The sequence below is a fragment of the Lampetra planeri genome, chromosome 2, assembly GCF_965212315.1.
Source record: "Lampetra planeri chromosome 2, kcLamPlan1.2.h2, whole genome shotgun sequence".
NCBI classification, from domain to species: domain Eukaryota; kingdom Metazoa; phylum Chordata; class Hyperoartia; order Petromyzontiformes; family Petromyzontidae; genus Lampetra; species Lampetra planeri.
In genome coordinates, this window is record NC_136108.1 from 21,466,314 (window position 1) to 21,488,899 (window position 22,586).

General features: G+C 47.3%; 2 protein-coding genes across 2 annotated transcripts in view; one reads left to right on the forward strand and one right to left on the reverse strand.

Annotated features, from left to right (window-relative positions):
- The first annotated feature begins 6,486 nt into the window (after positions 1 to 6,486).
- The window catches only part of LOC144729739 (pituitary tumor-transforming gene 1 protein-interacting protein-like), a 29,065-nt gene continuing 12,965 nt past the window's right edge, over positions 6,487 to 22,586 (forward strand). Inside the window, exons 1-2 of the mRNA XM_078610202.1 lie at positions 6,487 to 6,933; positions 9,545 to 9,811. Coding sequence (XP_078466328.1) covers positions 9,730 to 9,811 — 82 coding nt within the window. The 5' untranslated portion in view covers positions 6,487 to 6,933; positions 9,545 to 9,729. The remainder of the gene's footprint in view (positions 6,934 to 9,544; positions 9,812 to 22,586) is intronic.
- LOC144733204 (uncharacterized) lies at positions 15,627 to 21,023 on the reverse strand. The gene is made up of 4 exons (XM_078615000.1): positions 20,793 to 21,023; positions 19,685 to 20,455; positions 19,126 to 19,506; positions 15,627 to 15,668 (listed from the first exon to the last, which is right to left on the reverse strand). The coding sequence occupies exons 1-4, from the start codon at positions 20,886 to 20,888 to the stop codon at positions 15,627 to 15,629; spliced, it is 1,290 nt and encodes a 429-aa protein (XP_078471126.1). The 5' UTR covers positions 20,889 to 21,023.

Sequence of the window (22,586 nt, forward strand, 5' to 3'; positions counted from 1 at the left end):
GGTTAGCGCACTCGTCTCCTGTGTGAGTGAATGGGTGGTGAGGAGCGGTGGCGCAGTGGTTAGCGCACTCGTCTCCTGTGTGAGTGAATGGGTGGTGGGGAGCGGTGGCGCAGTGGTTAGCGCACTCGTATCCTGTGTGTGAGTGAATGGATGGTGGGGAGCGGTGGCGCAGTGGTTAGCGCACTCGTCTCCTGTGTGTGAGTGAATTGGTGGTGGGGAGCGGTGGCGCAGTGGTTAGCGAACTCGTCTCCTGTGTAAGTGGGAGGGTGGTGGGGAGCGGTGGTGCAGTGGTTAGCGCTACGCTGCGCAACAAACCCGGCTTCCCGATTGCGATTCCTGCTCACGGCCACCACCAGTAACGATTATGCCGGTCCAGGGCCTCCCCTAGGTCGACTCAACCTTAATTGTGTACTTGGTGCGATGTGTAAACATCGCCACTGGGGAGACAAAGGCGGCCGGGCGTGGTGCTGGCCACCCATCCCCTCGTGTGCCGTGCTGGCCTTAATAGGCGCTCGCTAACAACATTTGCCCCAACGTTCTGTTGAAGGCTACACGGGGGATCTTTGTCTTTTTAAATCCTTTATGTTAAGTTCACTTGCTTGCTTGCTTCCGTGCTTGCTTGCTAACGACCGTGCATATCTTTCGGTCGTTTTTTAACCCACTTCCCGTGATCCAATTGAGCTGACATTTTGCACACAGACTCGTTGTGCGTGACAATTAATTTTCGTGAAATTTTTTTTCCAAAATTTTACACTGTTTAGGGAAAATGTTTAAATATTTAATTACCAATTGCTTAATGGTGGCAGACAATCATCTGACCCATAGGTGGCAGCCATCTCAAGCCAGAGAACGAGAGGACTCTAGCCGCCACGCATATAAAGGATTTCTAGTGAAAAACTTTGTTTTTACGGGTTAATTTTTTAACACTAAAGTTGGTGTGTTTGAGAGAGAGGTCAGACCGCCCTGCTTATCAAGGTGTATTTTGAAACCGGTAACTCTCCTTCAATGTAGACTTCATGCTTGGAAGAAGAATGTGCTGGTATGCTGCCAAACAGAATATGTCAGTGTGCTTGCTGCTGCTTGTTGCATCATAGCCTAGCCTTGATAGAGGGGTTTGGGGGGGGGGGTTGTGTGAATAAAAATGTGTCGTTAAACCCGCCACCACCCGTCACAGCCAATTAGTAAGGGTTGTCTCGCAAACAAAACGTGCCAATTCGTTACTACTTCAGCACTAAGCGGTTGTTTGTTGGAGAGTAATCAACCCACAACATTTACCATTATAGTGCGACGTTCCGCCGGTAACCACAACAACCAGCTTCATCAGGCGAGAGCCAGAATTGTGGAGTAATCACAACAACCAGCTGCATCAGGCGACAACCACAGTTGTGGAGTAATCACAACAACCAGCTGCATCAGGTGACAGCCACAGTTGTGGAGTAATCACAACAACCAGCCTCATCAGGCGACAGACACAATTGTGGAGTAATCACAACAACCAGCTGCATCAGGCGACAGCCAGAATTGTGGAGTAGTCACAACAACCAGCTTCATCAGGCGACAGCCACAGTTGTGGAGTAATCACAATAACCAGCTGCATCAGGCGACAGCCAGAATTGTGGAGTAATCACAACAACCAGCTTCATCAGGCGACAGCCAGAATTGTGGAGTAATCACAACAACCAGCTGCATCAGGCGACAGACACAATTGTGGAGTAATCACAACAACCAGCTTCATCAGGCGACAGACACAATTGTGGAGTAATCACAACAACCAGCCTCATCAGGCGACATCCACAATTGTGGAGTAATCACAACAACCAGCTTCATCAGGCGACAGCCACAGTTGTGGAGTAATCACAACAACCAGCCTCATCAGGCGACAGCCACAATTGTGGAGTAACCACAACAGCCAGCTTCATCAGGCGACAGCCACAATTGTGGAGTAATCACAACAACCAGTCTCATCAGGCGACAGCCACAATTGTGGAGTAATCACAACAACCAGCCTCATCAGGCGACAGCCACAATTGTGGAGTAATCACAACAACCAGCTTCATCAGGCGACAGCCACAATTGTGGAGTAATCACAACAACCAGTCTCATCAGGCGACAGCCACAGTTATGGAGTAATCACAACAACCAGCTTCATCAGGCGACAGCCACAGTTGTGGAGTAATCACAACAACCAGCCTCATCAGGCGACAGCCACAATTGTGGAGTAACCACAACAGCCAGCTTCATCAGGTGACAGCCACAATTGTGGAGTAATCACAACAACCAGCTGCATCAGGCGACAGCCACAGTTGTGGAGTAATCACAACAATCAGTCTCATCAGGCGACAGGCACAGTTGTGGAGTAATCACAACAACCAGCCTCATCAGGCGACAGCCACAATTGTGGAGTAATCACAACAACCAGCCTCATCAGGCGACAGCCACAGTTGTGGAGTAACCACAACAGCCAGCTTCATCAGGCGACAGCCACAGTTGTGGAGTAATCACAACAACCAGCCTCATCAGGCGACAGCCACAATTGTGGAGTAACCACAACAGCCAGCTTCATCAGGCAACAGCCACAGTTGTGGAGTAATCACAACAGCCAGCTTCATCAAGTGACAGCCACAGTTGTGGAGTAATCACAACAACCAGCCTCATCATGCGACAGCCACAATTGTGGAGTAACCACAACAGCCAGCTTCATCAAGCAACAGCCACAGTTGTGGAGTAATCACAACAGCCAGCTTCATCAGGTGACAGCCACAATTGTGGAGTAACCACAACAGCCAGCTTCATCAAGCAACAGCCACAGTTGTGGAGTAATCACAACAGCCAGCTTCATCAGGCGACAGCCACAGTTGTGGAGTAATCACAACAACCAGCCTCATCAGGTGACAGCCACAATTGTGGAGTAACCACAACAGCCAGCTTCATCAGGCGACAGCCACAGTTGTGGAGTAATCACAACAACCAGCTGCATCAGGCGACAGCCACAATTGTGGAGTAACCACAACAACCAGCCTCATCAGGCGACAGCCACAATTGTGGAGTAACCACAACAGCCAGCTTCATCAGGCAACAGCCACAATTGTGGAGTAATCACAACAACCAGCTGCATCAGGTGACAGCCACAGTTGTGGAGTAATCACAACAACCAGCCTCATCAGGCGACAGCCACAGTTGTGGAGTAACCACAACAGCCAGCTTCATCAGGCGACAGCCACAGTTGTGGAGTAATCACAACAACCAGCCTCATCAGGCGACAGCCACAATTGTGGAGTAACCACAACAGCCAGCTTCATCAGGCAACAGCCACAGTTGTGGAGTAACCACAACAGCCAGCTTCATCAGGCGACAGCCACAGTTGTGTAGAAATCATCCTCCTGTTTCCGTCTCAAATAGAGGGGTCATTTGTGATGTCGCTTGTGAGTCAATCAGGTGCGAGGGCGAGATTGGGGGTGGGGGGTGTGATGCATTCATATCAATTACAATGAATATCTAATTTTTGGTTTGGTTATTGACAGTTAATCAACACAATGTATGTACATCCTGTCGTTTTTAGGTGCAAAATTCGCAATACACCTGTTATTTTAACTTGTAGGATTTCGCGACCAATATTATTCATCATTTAAGGTTGTGTTGGAGAGTAAATCTACAACATTTGCAGTTGAGTACGACGTTTCACTGGTAATTACATCTAAGTAACGAATTGGCACATTTACGTAACATACCTTACTGGCCGTGTCGGGTGGTGGGGGGTCACAACACATTTATACTTACGCGATCTAACCCAAACACCTTTATTATGAACACCTTTTATTATTGTCTGCCCACAGTTAATCACCAGCAGCCTTCACCTGTGGTTCCACATCAGGACTGGCGTGGTGTTGGTTTTTTTCTTTCAAATTTGAACCTCGATCAGGAGGAGGTTTCTTCCCGAGTCAGACGGAAAACGATGGCCTGTCGACACACCACCACATGGCAGCCAATTCTAAACCCAGCTCTCACAGTTCCTATGATCACTGTTGCATTGCTTATGGCTTTATTTTGGTGATTTCGAAAAGTGTTTTGGTTTGGCCATGTTTTTTTGTTGTAGTACGGAGTTAGAATGATGGCTTTAATCTAAGTTGTCTTGTAGTTGTTGTTATTTGACTTGGATCCCACTGGGACTTTTGCACAGCGTTGGTGTACGGTGCTTTTTTCTGGAGGACTTTGCATTTTTTTCCTGGATTTTTCTGTTTGCACTTAGTCACATGTTCACTTTAAGATGTTTTCTTGTTTTTGTTTTTTGTTTGTTGCGGTTGCACCCGATTCAAGAGCCGAATAGCTCACAGGGCTATACCAAATAAATGAAACTGAACCGAACGTACACGTGGCCATGCCAACGCCCCACGAGACACCCACCCATGCCTGCACAATGATACAACACAACAACAGCAAATAGGTGGCCATTGTGAGGCAATAAAACACTCACAGTCACACCCTAAAGTAAGAGCCCATGTCAACCGTTGTCCTCTCTCGCTTTCGACTTTACATTTTTCAAAATATCGACGCATCTCGCTGTTATAAAATTCCATTGTTACATTAAGCAGCCCCACTCCTGAACCTCCTTCCGTTCCCCTTCAAGCTCACCTCTTCTCTCTCGTTCATTATCTTCCTTACCCTCGCCCCTCCACCCCTTCCCGTCCCTCCCCTACCTTTTCGTGATCTGCTTGTATGTGTTTAGTTTGTTCACCCCCCCCCCACCTCCGATTAGTACGGTTGGCGACGTACGGTGCGAAAGAAGTTTATTGTACATGCAATGCAGCTTTGGTGCGCACGAAACACTCATATCCACCACTGGTCATTCTTAAGGTCAATACACAGACTATTATATTACTTTATAAACGTAGTCATAAACATTTAGCCCACACGCTGTGTGTTTTAAAGATTTGCATTACTTTAATTTGGGTGTGATATGTTACTAATGTGTGTACAGCATCAACATTCGCGACTACATTTTGCCCTAAATTTTCACTCGGCAGCTCTTTCCCTATGCGCCACAAGAGGGCATGCTAGCAGCGACGATGATATGCATCGGTGTAGGCTTACAATTAAAATAAATTTGTCTATAAAACAGTAAATCCTGAATAAATTGCATTGGTATTAACAGAAAATGTCTCTGTTGACAACCGCTAATAGCCAAATTGTACAAAAAAATCTAACTATACACGCATTTCGAGTACAGTATTTACAACTAATCTTTTGTCGTATACCCTTCTCCACCTGACACAGCCAAACAAATCGATTTTGTCACATGAGCAAAACTTGCCAATTGATGTTTATGTTTTTTGCCCACTTAAGCAATTGTTTCTTGCTGTGGTTGTCCCACCTGATGACGGACGCTTGTGTTGCGTCCGAAACATCGTGATTTAATTTATTTTATACTAACGTGACTTTACCGAAAGGACCAAAGAGTATGGATCCCTGCAGTCACGAAAACTTCAAATCTAGAAGAAGATGTTTATTTTTCAGCAAACCGACCTGCCGAGTTTGTTGGCCGTGCCAGGCCCGTTCGGTCGTGCGGTCACTCACCAGAGCAGCATCGAGGCTCAAACCCTTGGCGCAGCTTCTGAAATCCCACGATTTCGGGCAGATTCGGAGTGATTTTGGCCTCTTTTTGCATTTATCCGCATCCGAAATGCAGGTCTGCAGTTCACAGTCCACCCATGGCACCGCCCATTGGCTGCGTACGGCGCAAAAGAAGTTGAACACACCTGTAAATACGTGCAGTATTCGGTTCACAATATAATGAGGTGTAAATATATGTTTTGATCTTGAGTGGGATGCGTTTAGAAGAGTGTTGTTATTATTATGGCTCTGGTTTGCCTAGGATAGCCTCGCCGAGTCTCGACTCTGAGGACGGCTCCGGAATAGTTGCTATCTGTAAGCCAAATTGAGTAACTTGCAGATGAGATCTCATTCTTGGGATGTTTTGGCCAATACCAGTTCCAGTGCATGTTTAGCTATGGCAGGACATTGGGGAACCCGGAGGAAGCCCATGCACGTGTATTATGTAAGCCAGGTGTGTGTGTGACGTGTGTCATTGGAGATATGTGTGAGACTGTGATTTCTGTGTCCTGTGTTGTGTAAAGAGTGGGTGTGCTGTCAGAGATGGGGTTTGGTTTTTAATTGGAGATTTAATGTGGGTGTGTTTGTAATGAGAGGGTGTGGGGGGAGTGATTCCTGCTCACGCCCAACACCGGTGACGATTATCTGAACCTGTCTTGGGCCTCCCCTAGGTCGACTCAGCCTCAAATGAGTGTCTGGTCCGGTGTGTAAACATCGCCACCAGGAAGACAAATGCGGCCGGGAGTGTTGCTGGCCACCCACCCCCTCGTGTCGAACTTCAGACTTGCTACTCGCTAACAGCACTTGCCCCAACAGTCTGTTAAGGCTCTAAGGGGGGCTCTTATTGTTTGAGAGATCTGGGCAAAGTCCCATCGGTGAGCTCCTCCGGCAGGCAAGGTCATGTAGCCCGCATGCCCAGCCACCGCATGCCGAAACAGCTTTTGTTCGGCCGGATCGAGGGGGCTAAACGGCCTAGAGAAGAGATGGAGTGACGTGGTACAGGAGGACGTGGAGCTGAGTGGACTTGCCGATGACTGGTACCAGCGGTGTCAAGATCGGCCTCTGTGGAGGAGGCTCGTGAAGGACGCTGCTACTGGGCAGTTGGAGGCAGTCGCCCTCCAACAACAACGGAGGGCGGAGGAGCGACGCTCACAACAACGAGCGGAGCGCCGGGTGGCTAAAGCATAGCAAGTTGGCACAGTAGGGGGCACAGGTGGTGCATCAGCCAGTCATCTCGGTCATCTCAGTCAGTCGACCCGTGGCACCTGCTGGGTCTGTCCTTTGACCTCCTGCCAGCGGGCGTTCGACACTTCACGTGACCTCAAGGTGCACATGGTCTGGCAAAAGCGTTGTGGTGACGTCACCGCCACTTAGTGGCGAATGGCGGTTGTTGTTGTGTGGGTGTGAGTGTGTGGTGAGTGTGTGTGCTGTGTGTGATGGTGAGTGTGTGTGCTGTGTGTGATGGTGAGTGTGTGTGTGTGATTGTGAGTGTGTGCTGTGTGTGTGATAGTGAGTGTGTGCTGTGTGTGATGGTGAGTGGGTCAGTGTGTGTGATGGTGAGTGGGTGTGTGCTGTGTGTGTGCTGTGTGTGATTGTGTGTGTGTGCTGTGTGTGTGATTGTGAGTGTGTGTGTGTGATTGTGAGTGTGTGACTGTGTGTGTGTTGTGTGTGTGTGCTGTGTGATTGTGTGTGTGCTGTGTGTGATTGTGTGAGTGTGTGTGTGCTCTGTGGGCTTGTCTGTATGTATGTGTGATGGTGAGTGTGTGTGGGCTGTGTGTAGATCTGTGTGTGTATGTCTGTGTGTGTGAGTGTGTATGTGATGTGTGTGTGCTGTGTGTGTGTGATGGTGAGTGGGTGTGCTCTGTGTGTGTGCTGTGTGTGTGCTGTGTGTGTCTGTGTGTGTGCTGTGTGTGATGGTGAGTGTGTGTGTGCTGTGTGTGTGTGATGGTGAGTGGGTGTGCTCTGTGTGTGTGCTGTGTGTGTGTTATGGTGAGTGTGTGTGCTCTGTGTGTGTGCTGTGTGTGCTGTGTGCGTGTGATGGCGAGTGGGTGTGCTCCGTGTGTGTGCTGTGTGTGTGTGATGGTGATTGTGTGTGTGTGCTGTGTGTGATTGTGTGAGTGGGTGTGAGATGTGTGTGTGCTGTGTGCGTGTGATGGTGAGTGGGTGTGCTCCGTGTGTGTGCTGTGTGTGTGCTGTGTGTGTGTGATGGTGATTGTGTGTGTGTGCTGTGTGTGATTGTGTGAGTGGGTGTGTGCCCTGTGGGTGTGTGATGGTGATTGTGTGCGTGTGCTGTGTGTGATTGTGTGAGTGGGTGTGTGCTGTGTGTGATGGTGAGTGTGTGATTGTGTGAGTGGGTGTGTGCCCTGTGTGTGTGCTGTGTGTGTCTGTGTGTGTGTGCTGTGTGTGATTGTGTGAGTGGGTGTGTGCCCTGTGTGTGTGCTGTGTGTGTGTGATGGCTGTGTGTGTGTGCTGTGTGTGATTGTGTGAGTGGGTGTGTGCTCTGTGTGTGTGATGGCTGTGTGTGATTGTGTGAGTGGGTGTGTGCTCTGTGTGTGATGGTGAGTGTGTGATTGTGTGAGTGGGTGTGTGCCCTGTGTGTGTGCTGTGTGTGTCTGTGTGTGTGTGCTGTGTGTGATTGTGTGAGTGGGTGTGTGCCCCGTGTGTGTGCTGTGTGTGTGTGATGGCTGTGTGTGCTGTGTGATTGTGTGAGTGGGTGTGTGCTCTGTGTGTGTGCTGTGTGTGTGTGTGATGGCTGTGTGTGATTGTGTGAGTGGGTGTGTGCCCTGTGTGTGTGATGGCTGTGTGTGTGTGATTGTGTGAGTGGGTGTGTGCCCTGTGTGTGTGTGATGGCTGTGTGTGTGTGCTGTGTGTGATTGTGTGAGTGGGTGTGTGCTCTGTGTGTGTGAGATGTGTGTGTGCTGTGTGTGTGATGGCTGTGTGTGTGTGTGATTGTGTGAGTGGGTGTGTGCTCTGTGTGTGTGCTGTGTGTCTGTGTGTGTGTGTGATGGCTGTGTGTGATTGTGTGAGTGGGTGTGTGCTCTGTGTGTGTGTGCTGTGTGTGATTGTGTGAGTGGGTGTGTGCTCTGTGTGTGTGCTGTGTCTGTGTGTGTGTGTGATGGCTGTGTGTGTGTGAGTGCCCTGTGTGTGATGGCTGTGTGTGTGTGATGGCTGTGTGTGTGTGATGGCTGTGTGATTGTGTGAGTGGGTGTGCTCTGTGTGTGTGTGATGGCTGTGTGTGTGTGCTGTGTGTCTGTGATGGCTGTGTGTGTGTGATGGCTGTGTGTGTGTGATGGCTGTGTGATTGTGTGAGTGGGTGTGCTCTGTGTGTGTGTGATGGCTGTGTGTGTGTGCTGTGTGTCTGTGATGGCTGTGTGTGTGTGATGGCTGTGTGTGTGTGATGGCTGTGTGATTGTGTGAGTGGGTGTGTGCTCTCTGTGTGTGTGATGGCTGTGTGTGTGTGCTGTGTGTGTGTGATGGCTGTGTGTGTGTGATGGCTGTGTGTGTGTGATGGCTGTGTGATTGTGTGAGTGGGTGTGTGCTCTCTGTGTGTGTGATGGCTGTGTGTGTGTGATGGCTGTGTGTGTGTGATGGCTGTGTGTGTGTGATGGCTGTGTGATTGTGTGAGTGGGTGTGTGCTCTCTGTGTGTGTGATGGCTGTGTGTGTGCTGTGTGTGTGTGATGGCTGTGTGTGTGTGATGGCTGTGTGTGTGTGATGGCTGTGTGATTGTGTGAGTGGGTGTGTGCTCTCTGTGTGTGTGATGGCTGTGTGTGTGTGCTGTGTGTGTGTGATGGCTGTGTGTGTGTGATGGCTGTGTGTGTGTGATGGCTGTGTGATTGTGTGAGTGGGTGTGTGCTCTGTGTGTGTGTGCTGTATGTCTGTGTGTGTGTGATGGCTGTGTGTGTGTGTCACTGTGTGTGATGGCTGTGGAATGTGAAGGGGAGGTGGCTGTTGTGGAGGCAAGGGGCGGGGCGCTCTGTGCCGCCTCTCACTCGGAAGTCTTCACTTGACGACTCTACTCGCTCCTCTCTCCGCGTCTTCTCCGACAAACTTTCAAGAGTCAACAACAACAACATCATCCTCGGGCGCGTCCACAAACCCTCCTTCTCCTCCTGCTGCAGACGATGGCTGCTGCCCTGATGCTCAACCTGGCCACGGCCCTGCTCCTGGCAGCGTCGCTGGCCGTGCTGCCCGCATCGGCAGACCGTGAGTAGTAGCGGCAGTGGCAGTGGTCGTGGTTTAGTAGCAGCAGTGGTCGTGGTTTAGTAGCAGCAGTGGTCGTGGTTTAGTGGCAGCAGTGGTCGTGGTTTAGTAGCAGCAGTGGTCGTGGTTTAGTGGTAGTGCTTGGTGGTTCTTACTCGGGGGGCATGTGGCTGTGGCAGGCGTGGCTGGGTGGATAGTCGCCGATACCCTGAGCTGTGGGCGCTGCGGTGGCCAGGAGATGTTAACTACCTCGCCTGGTGTACAGGAGGTCGTGGGTTCGATCCCTACCCCTGACAATGCCTTGCTGTATGTTTGTAGTTTGCGTGTCTCTCTCTCTCATCATCATCACGGTGGCTAGGAGATGTTGACTACCTCGCCTGGTGTGCAGGAGGTCGTGGGTTCGATCCTGACGCCTGCTGCTGTATATTTATAGTTTGCGTGTGTGTCTCTCTCTCATCATCACGGTGGCCAGGAGATGTTAACTACGTCGCCTGGTACACAGGAGGTCGTGGGTTAGTTCCCTACCCCTGACGCCTGCTGTATTTGTGTAGTTTGCGACTTTGCGTCTCTCTCTCATCATCATCACGGTGGCTATGAGATGTTAACTACCTCGCCTGGTGTACAAGAGGTCGTGGGTTCGATCCCTACCCCTGACAATGCCTGCTGTATATTTGTAGTTTGCGTCCCCCCCCCCCCGCGTGGATTTTTTTCTGCCTCTTCCCATTTCCCCCTCCACATTTGGAATCAACAAACACGCGTTTAGAGCATTAGGCCGCTGCTATTATATGTCCACGTGAGCCCACTTCGTTAGGCTATCGTTTGTGATAGCCAGGGTTGTTTCTGAAAAAATAATAGCTATTATAGCTCGGTGTGCCTTGTCTGGTCAAATAAAATCAAAAGTTTGTGTATAGTATAGGCCATGTAGGCAGTGGGGTTTCCACGGCGGTCAAAGTTAAAGTTACCGTACAACATTCTGTGTTGATTGCGAAACCCCTTATTTGTGGATGTACGGTAACCGGTTCGTTGTTGTTGTCACGCAAACCCCGACGAGATTGACAGCCCCCACAGCTTCCTATCGGTGGCGTGAGTTCACGTGGATGGACACAGAAATCGGTCATTTGGGCCACCAAATATCACCCACGGGGGCAGTGACATTCTTCCCCGCCTCTTCTCTGGCCAATGAACCCTCCAACACCCGACGAGATTGTCGCGTTTAATGAAGGTGTTGTCATTAGTATTTGTGGTAATACGTGGCAATTTATTTGATACAAATCTGGCCAGTTTAGGGCCCTTCCCCACCACCGGTGTCTTGAGATTTGAGTGCCCCATGGCACATTTAGCACCATCACTGTTACCGTCTGTATGTATGTTGAACTTCTTTCGCACCGTACGTAGCCAACCGTGCTAATCGGGTGTGCGGAAGAACCAAAGCGTATGGATTCCTGCAGTCACAAAAGCTTCGAATCAAGAAAGGACAACAAACTCGACACACAAAACACAGTTCTGAAGAACAGCGTGTTGAATGTGACAATCTTGTCTGGTGGTGGTGGAGGGCTTTGCCACACACACACACAGTACCGCGTGGCCTAAGCCCATTAACAAACTTTGATGGTGGGTTTTTTTGGCTGCGGAGACCCAACCACGTTTCTAAGTTCACTCGGCAAGTAATCGCGTGGGTTTCTTCGCGATCATTTGCCGATTCGAGTTGTGACAAGCCGTCGTCACGTTTCATTCTGGGTAAAGCGAGTTGGTTGCGATTCGATTTAAGTTGCCCATGTGTGAACTAAGCCTCAATTTCTAAACATCAAAATGACTCGATGGGGATGACACACAGCAGAGGCAGCAATCGCTGTACCCCCCCTACACACAACTGGCAAGGTCACTCTTAACAACGAGACGATGCTGGTCTATCTCTCCGAGCTAACATCCAGGTTACACAAATCAACTTGTAAACCTGACCCAGTAAACTTTCATGTTACAATTACAACATCAACAACACGTGACACACGCCCACCCCACGCCTGCAAAATGAAACGACAGTAACAAGAGGTTGTCTATCGTGAGACATTAAAACACTGACATCCTCACACAAGAGCCCATTTTATTCGTTGTCCGCATCTCGCTTTAGACTTTGCCCTGTACATTAAGCAGTCGCCCTCCTTAACCTCCTTCAGTTTCCTCTTCAAGCTCACCTCTTCTCTATTGTCCATACAGTACATACAAGAGGGGGGCTGAGCACCCCACATGCTGAATATCCAGCAGCCCCCCCCCTTCCCCCTTTAAATTATAATTACAGTCAAGTCAAAACATGCTGGGTCAAAATGTAACACCCAGTCAGTTTACGTTGTCATTGAACCTCTCCTCGCATGCACAAAGCACACGGGGGGATATGAGAGTTGCACTGTAGACAAAAACAGACATTACTAATTCTGGTTAGCGTTTAACATTTTGTTTAAAGTTTGTTTAACATTGACTGTCATGCCCCCCTCCCCGCCCCCCTTCAGAGTTTATTAAATCCTCTGCTCCCCGCCGCCCCTTCAAACAATGCTCCCGTACAGCGTTATAAGTTATCACAATATCATAACCGCGTTGAAACTATATTGCTTGAAAATACTTGTGCATCGGTAACGTCTGCCAAAGTTCCATTTGAAAGATTGCAGTTTGCGCGATGGCGGTTAAGTTTCCGAAATTGCGAGGATTTTGATGATGTGACAAAGAGCCCAGTAAAGATGTATGTGAGTGCCGTGTCACAATCGCCCTCATGTCAGCTTTGTTGTCGTCTCCCATGGAAGCCATAATCGCAGTGTGTGTGTGTGTTTATTCATGAACCCCCATTACCCAAACCCAGAGTTACTGCAGTCAGCAAAACCGTGAACCAGGACGCGACATCAGATGTTGTTGTAGGGCACGGAGCCTCGGGTTGCCACCGGTCAGGGTTTGACCTGGACAAGTGGCCACCCAAGGTTTGTACTGAGATCTGGTGCGATTGGGTTGAAATTTATTCGTACGGTAGACCTCAGATGACTGAGAAAGATATCTGGGTTTGGTTGGTGGAAAAGGTGGTAATTATATATCTGCATATCATTAAATGAACATCACATGATCCTGAACTATCCAATAACTCTAACTTAGCCATTTTTCTACATTTTTTATATTTTGATTGCATCCATTTTTTTTATTTTAACTGTCAAAAATGTATAAAAATGTGGACATTCGACTGCCGTTAATGGATCAACCTTTGTGAACAACCGAGTATCTCCCTATGTATTGCAAATTCCACATTCCTATGGGAAGTGTCAATCATTATATAGGACAACCGTTTCTTAAATAGTGGTATTTTTTTGTATCCACCCTGGAAAGATGATGGGCTGAGTTTATCCCTCAGCATTGCCAACCTTAATTTAAAAACAATCTCTCCCAACAGCATTGACTTTCATGAGCGTTGGTTTGTGGGATTACTGTATGGGCATCTGCCTCCCAACTCTTGAAAAGAAGGGGGTGGGTGGGAACGTCGTGCTGTGCCTCCATCCCTTCGTGATCGTGATGGGCCACTTGACATGGGCCCCATGGCTACGTGGCCCACCAGCATTACCCACCGCGTCCTTGTGACCTGTTCGTCTTCGTCTGGCTGATGTTGATTTGTAGAGCAACAACTGTGCTTTTACATTGAGCTGGTTGAGTCCGGGTCTAGCGGAATGGTGAATCACTCTATTGATGCCTCTTCCTCTGTATTTGTGAATCAGCCATTGAGTCGTGTTGTATGTTCTGACCACAATTGCACATTGCCGGAGAGTTTAGATTTGCCATGTTGGCTCTCTCCTTGTGGCTGTGAGTCAGTTACTCCATTGGGTAACACGCCACTGAGGTGGATAGTTCTGCATTTTAATGTTTGACAGTGTTCTTTATATCCGGTACTTTTAAAGCTTGCTCAGTACTTTGTCCACGACATGCTGTGTAGCCAGAATGGGTCTCGATAGGATTTAAACCAAGTAACTACGTTCACAACTAATATGGCGTACAGTACAGTGTTTACGAAGACTTTAATTATACCTGAAGTTGAGAAAAAACAACTACTGTACACTGTTTTAAGTATTAACTTGTGGACTTAGACCGCTGTAAATCATAATGTAACGGAATCAACTCGGGTTTCTATGTGCGAGCCTGGGATCTTACGAAACTTATTTTCAAATATTCAGTGACTTTTTTTGTGAGAGTCTGCCTTTGGTTTTTTTTTTAACAAACATTAATCAATTCCCTGAAATAAAGTTTAATGATACAATTATTAATGTCGTCTGTAGAATAACATAAGTCAGGTGAATTTTTTCCCAATATCATTTGTGATATAACTAGAACTTGCCAAACGTAAAACATGACACAAATTACCTGTTGATGCTGCGTCAGCAGCGGTACACAAGCGCAAATGACAAAAACCTCACCACATCCGTCAATATCACTTTCTTAAAACAGCATGCTTTGTACATATGTATGCTGAACTTCTTTCGCAACGTAGCTAGCCGACCGCACTAATCGGAGGTGCGGGGGAAGGACAGCAAATTAATCACAAAGAGCAGTTCTAAATATATGAGTTTTCAATCTAGATTTAAAAGTGCATAGCTCCAGGATGACGAGATTTCGCGTGATGGTTTATGCTCCTTGACGAGATCAGCAAGTCTTGATTTGAAGCTTTCGTGACTGCGGGAATCCATACTCTTTGGTTCTATCGGTAAAGTCACGTAGGTATATAAAATACAACAAATCACGACGTTTCGGGCGCAACACAAGCGCCCGTCATCAGCAAGGCATTGCGGTTCATTTGTAGGGCGAGCAGTTTCTGTGCAACGCGTGGGCCACCTTTATTCTGTGTAATGAGTGCTTTGAAGAAGGGCCCGTTATCAGTGGGTTTTTTTGCATTTTGACCACAAGTATTGTGGTTAATGCACACATGATTCCTTGTAAAAAGGTTTCAGTTTTGTTGCCAGAAAAAAGGGGGAAACCCTATTGCAACATTTCTTAGTTTCTCCCATAAGGAGGTTTCGACTACTGTCTACAGGCTGGTCCAGATGTCTTGTGACCCCCAATTTATTGACTACGAACATGTTTTTTATCCCCTATGCATATTCATTTACGTTTTAAATAAACCCTGCTTTAAAAATATTATGTTTTTAGACAACTAAACGGGAGTCAAGACATCTGGAGCACCCTGTACAATTTTATTTCACAGGTATGTACAGTATACTATGTCTGTCTCGACAGCAGTGTGATTGGATCTCCAATCGGAATGCCTAACCACGATACTGTAATCTCGCACCTACCTACCCTGTACCATACCTGGAATTGCTTCCCCACACTCTAACCAATCGCACGCGAACTATCGATCTACTGCGGTGACCCAATTTCTACGACTGGGTGGACAAAGGCAGGAGGATTTACAAAAAACGTCCACATTGTTTCGGCTGCCACGCCAGGAGATGGAACCGGTTGCCCTCTGGATTACAATCCCGTGGTGCTGATAACCATTAAACACCACCGTGTTTAATGGTTGCCGCCCCGGCTTGTGTGGCAATTCCAGAATAACCTGCAATTGTATTCACATACCACTGTACGTGCGTGTGCACGGGTTGCATAATACACGGCTGCTTACATAACGTTCATGACAATACGTGTGTGGTCACACCTGCAGTCGGAAAATTCCAAGGCCATTTTGCGATATCTGCATTGCGGGGGGGGGGCAGGTTTTGTTGTGGCGCCTCAATGCAGCCAGGTAAACTGTGAGCCATCAACTCGAGTACAGGTGCCCTCTGCTGCGGACAGCACTCATTTACATCCTCCAGAGTTCATCCATGTTGGTGACCGCAAATATCTGCGATGGCGGAGGCAACGATGGGTCCTCAAAAGGTCCACGATTTCTCGCGTGCCTTGTCGGCATGTTTCGCGCTCGACTCTACTGTGTCTCTTGGGGCACTGGCCTTTGTACTCGAATGGTTTGGTTTAGGGGGTTATCACAAGATCCCTTTTGTAACGTTTATTTCTGTAATAGTCCATATGCATTGCTCCCACGTGGTGTGCAATTTGGCAACACCGGCACGTTGTTGGTTATAGTTAACGCCCATCTGGTTCTGGGATGGCAGTTAAAGCGGTATATTTGATTTATTTATTCGTGCAGAGATTTGGGGACAATCCCCTTGTTTGTGTGGGATTTCCCGCAGCTACTCTGAGACGGTCGAACTTGCGAATGTAGAACCGAGATAAAAATGGGCTTAATTTTAAGTGAGGCTTTTTTGGGTTGAATAAAGAACATTATAGCGTTTCTTTTATACGTGCCGTGTATTTGTAATTTTGTTAAAATCAACATCAGCCATTATAAGACAAATTTGTTAAATTATGGTACTAGCCACACCACTGTCATACACGGTGGCGAGATGTTAACTATCTCACCTGGCATGCAGGAGTTCATGGGTTCCATCCCGACCCTGACACCTGTATATTTATAGTTTGCGTGTCTCTCTCCCCGTGGTTGCGTGGGTTTTCTCCGGGTCCTCCGGTTTTTCCCCTCCACATTTAGAATCGACACGTGTTCAGACTATTTGGCTGCTATAAATTTCCAATTGATAAGCCACTTCGTTGAGCTATCATTTATGATGACCAGGTCCCTTCAGAAAAATCGCTCTTTAGCTCAGTGGGCCTTACCTGGTAAAATAAACACAAATCTCATACCAGTGTCTACTAACCTTGGCTAAAGTAATGCTCTTTCACCGGCACATCCGAGTTGAGCCAGTGATGGACCCTCCCAGTACAGGTGGTTTCCCCCTGGTTATTTGTCAGAACCAAACTGTAATACCTGGCCTCGCAAGACGCCGGCATCTGGCTCAGGGCCAAGCAGGGCCACACGGTGAGAACACGGCACCGGCTGTGACCCCCCCTGCCCTGCCTCGGCTCGGTTGTACAGTGGAAAACAGTGAAGATACTTAGAGGTTAGTAGTAGTCATAATAACAATACTTACATTTTATATAGCTGCGTCATTCATGCCAACAGCATCTGCCAACGCTGTACATTAATTATAGATAAGGACCAAATCCCATACACGCGGCTAGCTACGTGCAGCGTGAAAGTAGCCCAACAAAGACAAAGACCCCCGTATAGCCTGTAACAGACTGTTGGGGCAAGTGCTGTTTGTACCTATGAAGGCCGGCACAGCACACGAGGGGGTGGGTAGCCAACACCACGCCCGGCCGCCTTTGTCTCCCTAATGGCGATGTTTTCACATCGTAACAGGTACTCATTTGAGGCTGAGTCGAGGTATGGGAGGCCCAGGACCGGTTCAGATAATCGTCACCGGTGTTCGCTGTGAGTGGGAATCGAACCCGGATCGCCGGGTTCATAGCGCAGCGCGCTGACCGCTCCACTACTGCTCCCCACACACACACACGTACACACCAAGCAAGTGCAAACCCCTACTACTACCAAGCAACATCAGAAATGTATAATTTAAAGATTGGCACCAAAACAAAAAGCACAAACAACAACAAAATTTGTCAAATCAACTAAATGAGTCCATGTGTGTATGGAAACATACAGTTACAGTACCTCTTAACGCTTTAACTCGTCTTGTTCACTCGCTAGTTCTTACACAGAGGCACTTGCAGGACACAGGTTCCAGTAATTGCATCCTTTAATGGCTCAGTTATTACCTCACTCATGCCCATCCCAGGTGACCCAACAACCACATTCTTTGGCTGCAAGGTGCGAGACTATTCCCCATTTACTCTGTGTGACGTCAACATACTCCCTGTGGCAGCACTGTGCTTGTAAATGGTGAAAAGCAGCAATTAATGTGGGTGACAACAACAACGCTCAACATTGGCGCACGCCACTCAACTGTGGCACGTCGGTGTAAAACACCGTCAAGTGTGTTCTACCCGCATGTCAACGTTGACGAGGGCTCGCCGGACCGGTTTTTACAACGTTAAGGTTGTGTAAGTGCTTCTGTTTAATGCCTAATGAAGTTACGTTTGCCCATTCATTGGATGGAATTCCTGTTACGACGGCCAAGTTACGACACTAAATCCCACGCCGATTCCTCGGATCGGAGCGCTCAACACCAAGATCCCATCCCAATTAGCTGATCGCAATGTTGTTCGATTAAATAACAGAATTATCTAACCGAGACAAACTTAGTTTTACTCGTACCTCCAGTGCTGTATACATGACAGTATGCAGTCCCTCCAGAAAAACGCGGAGTTTTTTGGTGATTGTTGCGGGCAAAAATCGTTGATTATGCGGCACGTTTTCTTAAAAAATGCGATGGAATATGCGGGATATTTATGCAATTTTATGCGATTAAATTGCGGGAACTTGAAAAAACTGCGGTTTGATTAAAAAGAGAAAAAAAAGTGATTCACCCAACACCCTATTCACTAGGCTACTACTTTAATGTAAAGAGTCATTTCTTATTACTTCCTATGATAAGCAAGCATACTACATCACAGAAAGTGCTGGGAACATTTAAGTTCTCATCTTGTTTTATTTCAGACCTTAACAAACAGATGGCTCAAACTTACAAAACATTGAATCGAACAAGTTCTGTAGCTTTACAAAATGAATATGCTACAACTTCTGTAAAAATGAATAAATAAAATATTAAAAAATAAAATGTGTGCTTCCTGTTTTACAGAGGTAGCTATACAAAACAGACATCTTCTGTTAAAATAAGTGTTTTCAGTGCACAGTAACGTAAGCAATACAGTAACAGTACAGTCTTACAGTAATGTAAATTTACATACTACTAACAAAAAAGTGCAATCTTACAACTGTAAAGTTGCATAAACTCCTGAATAAAACTTACTACGTAGCCTCTAACACTGGCCAATCATTCACCATCCTCATCCTCCATCCCCTCTCCCTCAGTGTCCATCTCCTCCCCCTCCACCATCTCCCTCTCAAATGCTCCACTGCGGACTCGTTAGTTATGGTAAAGGAAGACCAAGGCTTTGAGGTTTTGGTTGGTAGTTGATCTTCTTCGGTTAGACAACACTAGTTTGTAGATGCTGTTGCTGCGTTCAGCATCAGCTGAGTTTGAGACAGCATCTTTGTACCGCTTGGCCAAGGAACTCAGCACAGGAAGTCTCTCCTGTAGGCCATCCCAAAACACATCCAAATCCACCACGCTGAATGGTGCAGCTCTGAGTGCTGCTGGACCAAGAGTCTTGAAGTAAGAATCAAATTCATCACCCTGCACTTTAGTGAAACCTGGAATGGCCTTGTAGCTTGCTACGGAGTCATCTAGGAATGCAATGTGGCGAGGGTCAAACACCCTAACCTCCTGGAGAAACTCAATGGCCGGCTGCCCATGTGACATGTACTTGGTGAGCTTTTCTTCAGCGTTTTCATATGCCTGACCAACTGTGCAGAGGATCTGTGTCTTTGTGGTGTAAGGTAAGTTAAACCCTTCAAAGTATTCGGCACACGCCTCATACTGCAGCTCTTTGTTGGCAGCAAAGACCACCTGCAGATCCTCCAGATAAGTGAAGATCTTTGTGGTCACAGGACGTCTGCTCTGGAAGATATCGAAAAGACTTAGGAAGCGTTTGCACTTGTCAGCCATGATGTTGATCTGGACATTCAGGGACTGAGCTAGGTCTTGGTCTTGAAGCATCTCGTGGAGTCTCTCCACAGACTGTGGAGCACTTCTGCTACACACCTATAAAAACACAAATAGAAAGAAAGGAATTAGGTCAAACATACAATATGTTCAATGCAATTAATTTTTTTACTTTGATCTTACTAAACTATTCATGTTTGTATGTGCAAAGGGGGTTAACTGATGAAGAAAAGGAAGTGTTAATTGTATTGAGGAATTATGTGAAGGAAGTTTTTACCTCGATTTCCATCTCTATGAACTCCTTGTACAGTCCAAAGTGCTGTGCGTGGTACTGCACTGCAGAGAACCAGGAGTTCCAGCGTGTTGCACAGGGGTTTGGAGGCATGACCGCCTTTTTTCTAGGCAGCTTGTTTGACAAGAAGCAGAGGTATCTTCTCTTGCGTGATCCAGCATTGAAGAACATCTGGGAGAAACTTAGCATGAAGCTGTTCAACTGAACAAAAGGTTTGCGGAAGGCATTGCCAATGAGATTCATTATGTGTGCCATGCATGTGATGTGTATCGAGTTGGGGAACAACGACTGCAGAGCTGCTGTGAATGCCTTCTTCATGTAGGCTGCATTATCAGTGTCGAACACAATCACATCCTCGTTGTTAATGCTGTATTCTTGAAGGCATCTTACGACAGACATGGATACAGTGGAATGATTGCATTGCTCAAGGAAAACAGTATCTGCAAGGTAGGCCAAGATCCTCCCAGAATGATCCTTCTCAAGTGGTGCAAGGAGGATATTCAGGACACATCTCCCCTCGACATCTGGAGTCTCATCAAATATCACAGCAAGAGGTTTTCTGGCAAGAAGTGTCTTCAGCTCCTCTTTTTCCTTCTCATATACTGCTCCCAAGTACATATCTTGAAGCTGGTGAAACCCTGGAATGGCGCCGCCATTGATGACTTTCTCATTCAGAAATTTCCTCAGTGCAGGGTGGTCAGTCTTAGACAGTGGGATGTTGATGGCAGTGCAGGTGGCAACCCAGGTTTCACAAATCTACAAACAGAAAAATACTTTTGTATCATTGGGCTGTATTACACACACACACAAAGTCCAGTGTAACCTACAGAAAACTGCTGTATAAAACTGAATCATTTACAGTAAGCCTTTCACAGAACAGTAGTGTTTCTGCAAATAAAACATAATTCTTTCATGCCAAAATCAATCATCTTGCATGGGAAATTACACTACTGTTAGTCTATCTAACCCTAACGTTAACTTACATCCACATACAACATACTTGGAAATCTCATTCACACACACCTCTCTCTGTTTCAATTTAACTATCAGCCTTTTCATAATTTTACAAGCTTTAATCTAATAGGCTACTGACCTTGATTCTTTCAGCCCTAGCAACTGTTTTGGAAGTTGACGCCTCGGTGTAGGTGAGCTGCTTCATCTTGGCTGATTCCGCTGCTGCTTTAACCATCCTCGAATGTTTGTCGGTTGCAAAGTGACTGTCCAGCGTCGACTTCCGCCTGTGGTCCAACACGCAGTTGCACGGAGTGCAAAATAATTTGCCCCCACTGTCATGTAACACACTGGGAAACTGCTTTGCACGGTCTTTTGCGCTTATGTTTGGTGGCAAATGACAAAGATTTGCGGGCTTCATCATGGTTTCATTGGCATCGCGGGGTTTGCAGCTTTTCAATGATGTCGCGTAATGAGTGACGTCACTTCATAACGTTCCCATGGCAACAGGGGAAATGGCTGCGCTTGTGTGAAGTAAACGCAACATTTTTCAACTTTCTGCTAAGATATATGTGACTTTTTGCAACGAAAATGCGGGGATTATGAAATCATGCAAGCCCGCATATTTTGCTCGCGGAAATCTGCAATTTATGCGGCGAAAGTGCGGCGTATTTGAAAAAACGCGCCCCCCGCATAAATATGCGGACTTTGGCTGATTTTGCATGGAATCATGCGATCGCATAATCGCGTTTTTCTGGAGGGACTGAGTATGACTCTATATGTAAAGTTAACCTTACGGCCTGTGGCAGATGCCCCCTGTTGAAGTGCAACGGTTCCCAGTTTTAATCCCAGCCTGAGAATGTATCATTTTACTCTGATCGTAACAACACAACGTTAGAGCGGGGAGATCGGTGGACGAGGCCAAACCTCAATTCCCAGCCGCGACTAACAGCAGTGGCGAGTGATGTGCATGCAAGGTGCCTGTCTTGCCGAATTGGTTGTGGACGCAAGCAGTGGGGCTAAAGTATGTTCGGTGAGCAGGGTCGGTGACTTCATGGAAGTGTTGCCACAGACCGCAGCCACCCGGCGTTGCTACAGACTGCTATTGCTACAGCGTGTACTATAGAACGCATGGATCCGGAGTTCTTCTATAGGAGGCAATGGGATGAGGTTGAGGCCACATGAGTCCTACTGGAGATGACGTGGCTTCGATGCTCGGATAATTAAGGTGCTGCACGTTGCAGTAAAAACATTCACGGTCTTTTGCAATTCACTGCTGGATAGAGGCCTCCCCATGCCGTGTTGTTCACTGAGAGTTGACGTGACCACTCCTTACCAGTCTGGTTAGCCATGGCCAGAAATCGAACCCCAGGTTACCTTTTTAGGAGCGCACAATTAATTATGATGAAATATTTACTCACGCTATTATGGGGGCAGTTTTTCAAACGTTAAATGCTATGTCAAAGGCAGAACCTGCGGTCGCTCTGCCAACTTGGTTCTGGTTTAACTTCTTGGTAATGGTTGTGTGGGTGTTTGCACATGGTATTTGTGGGTAGGTGTTTCTTGTAATGTGTGAGATTTGTTTTCCGTTTGCTCAGCCACGTGTGCACAGCGGGGAGCGTGGTGGTGTGCCCGCGTACAGGAGGAGTGACCTTGCTGAAGCGTAGCTGGCACTGATCATGTCAGAGATCGGAATTTACAAAAATGTCAGTGTTTGCATTTTATTATATCTGGACGTGATATTATCTTGACATACTTAGGTGTTGCATTAAGTGGTGGCACAGTGGCCAGCCCATTTGTTGTGAACCTCGGCGACCTTAAGTTCGATTCCCAGCCATCTAAACCGATCTTGGCTGTACCTCCACCATCCTGCACTGACCTGCATAATGAAGTATGGTCAAAATACCTCCATGGACCAAAAGTTCTTTACCTGCCA

Excerpts from the sequence above, each read along its gene's own strand:
- LOC144733204 (XM_078615000.1), bottom strand. The coding sequence starts at position 20,888 with ATGGTTAAAGCAGCAGCGGAATCAGCCAAGATGAAGCAGCTCACCTAC. Across the intron at positions 20,456-20,792 it reads CTAGGGCTGAAAGAATCAAG|ATTTGTGAAACCTGGGTTGC; the intron begins GTCAGTAGCCTA and ends TTCTGTTTGTAG. Across the intron at positions 15,669-19,125 it reads CCATTGAGTTTCTCCAGGAG|ATATTTGCGGTCACCAACAT; the intron begins GTTAGGGTGTTT and ends CCGCCATCGCAG.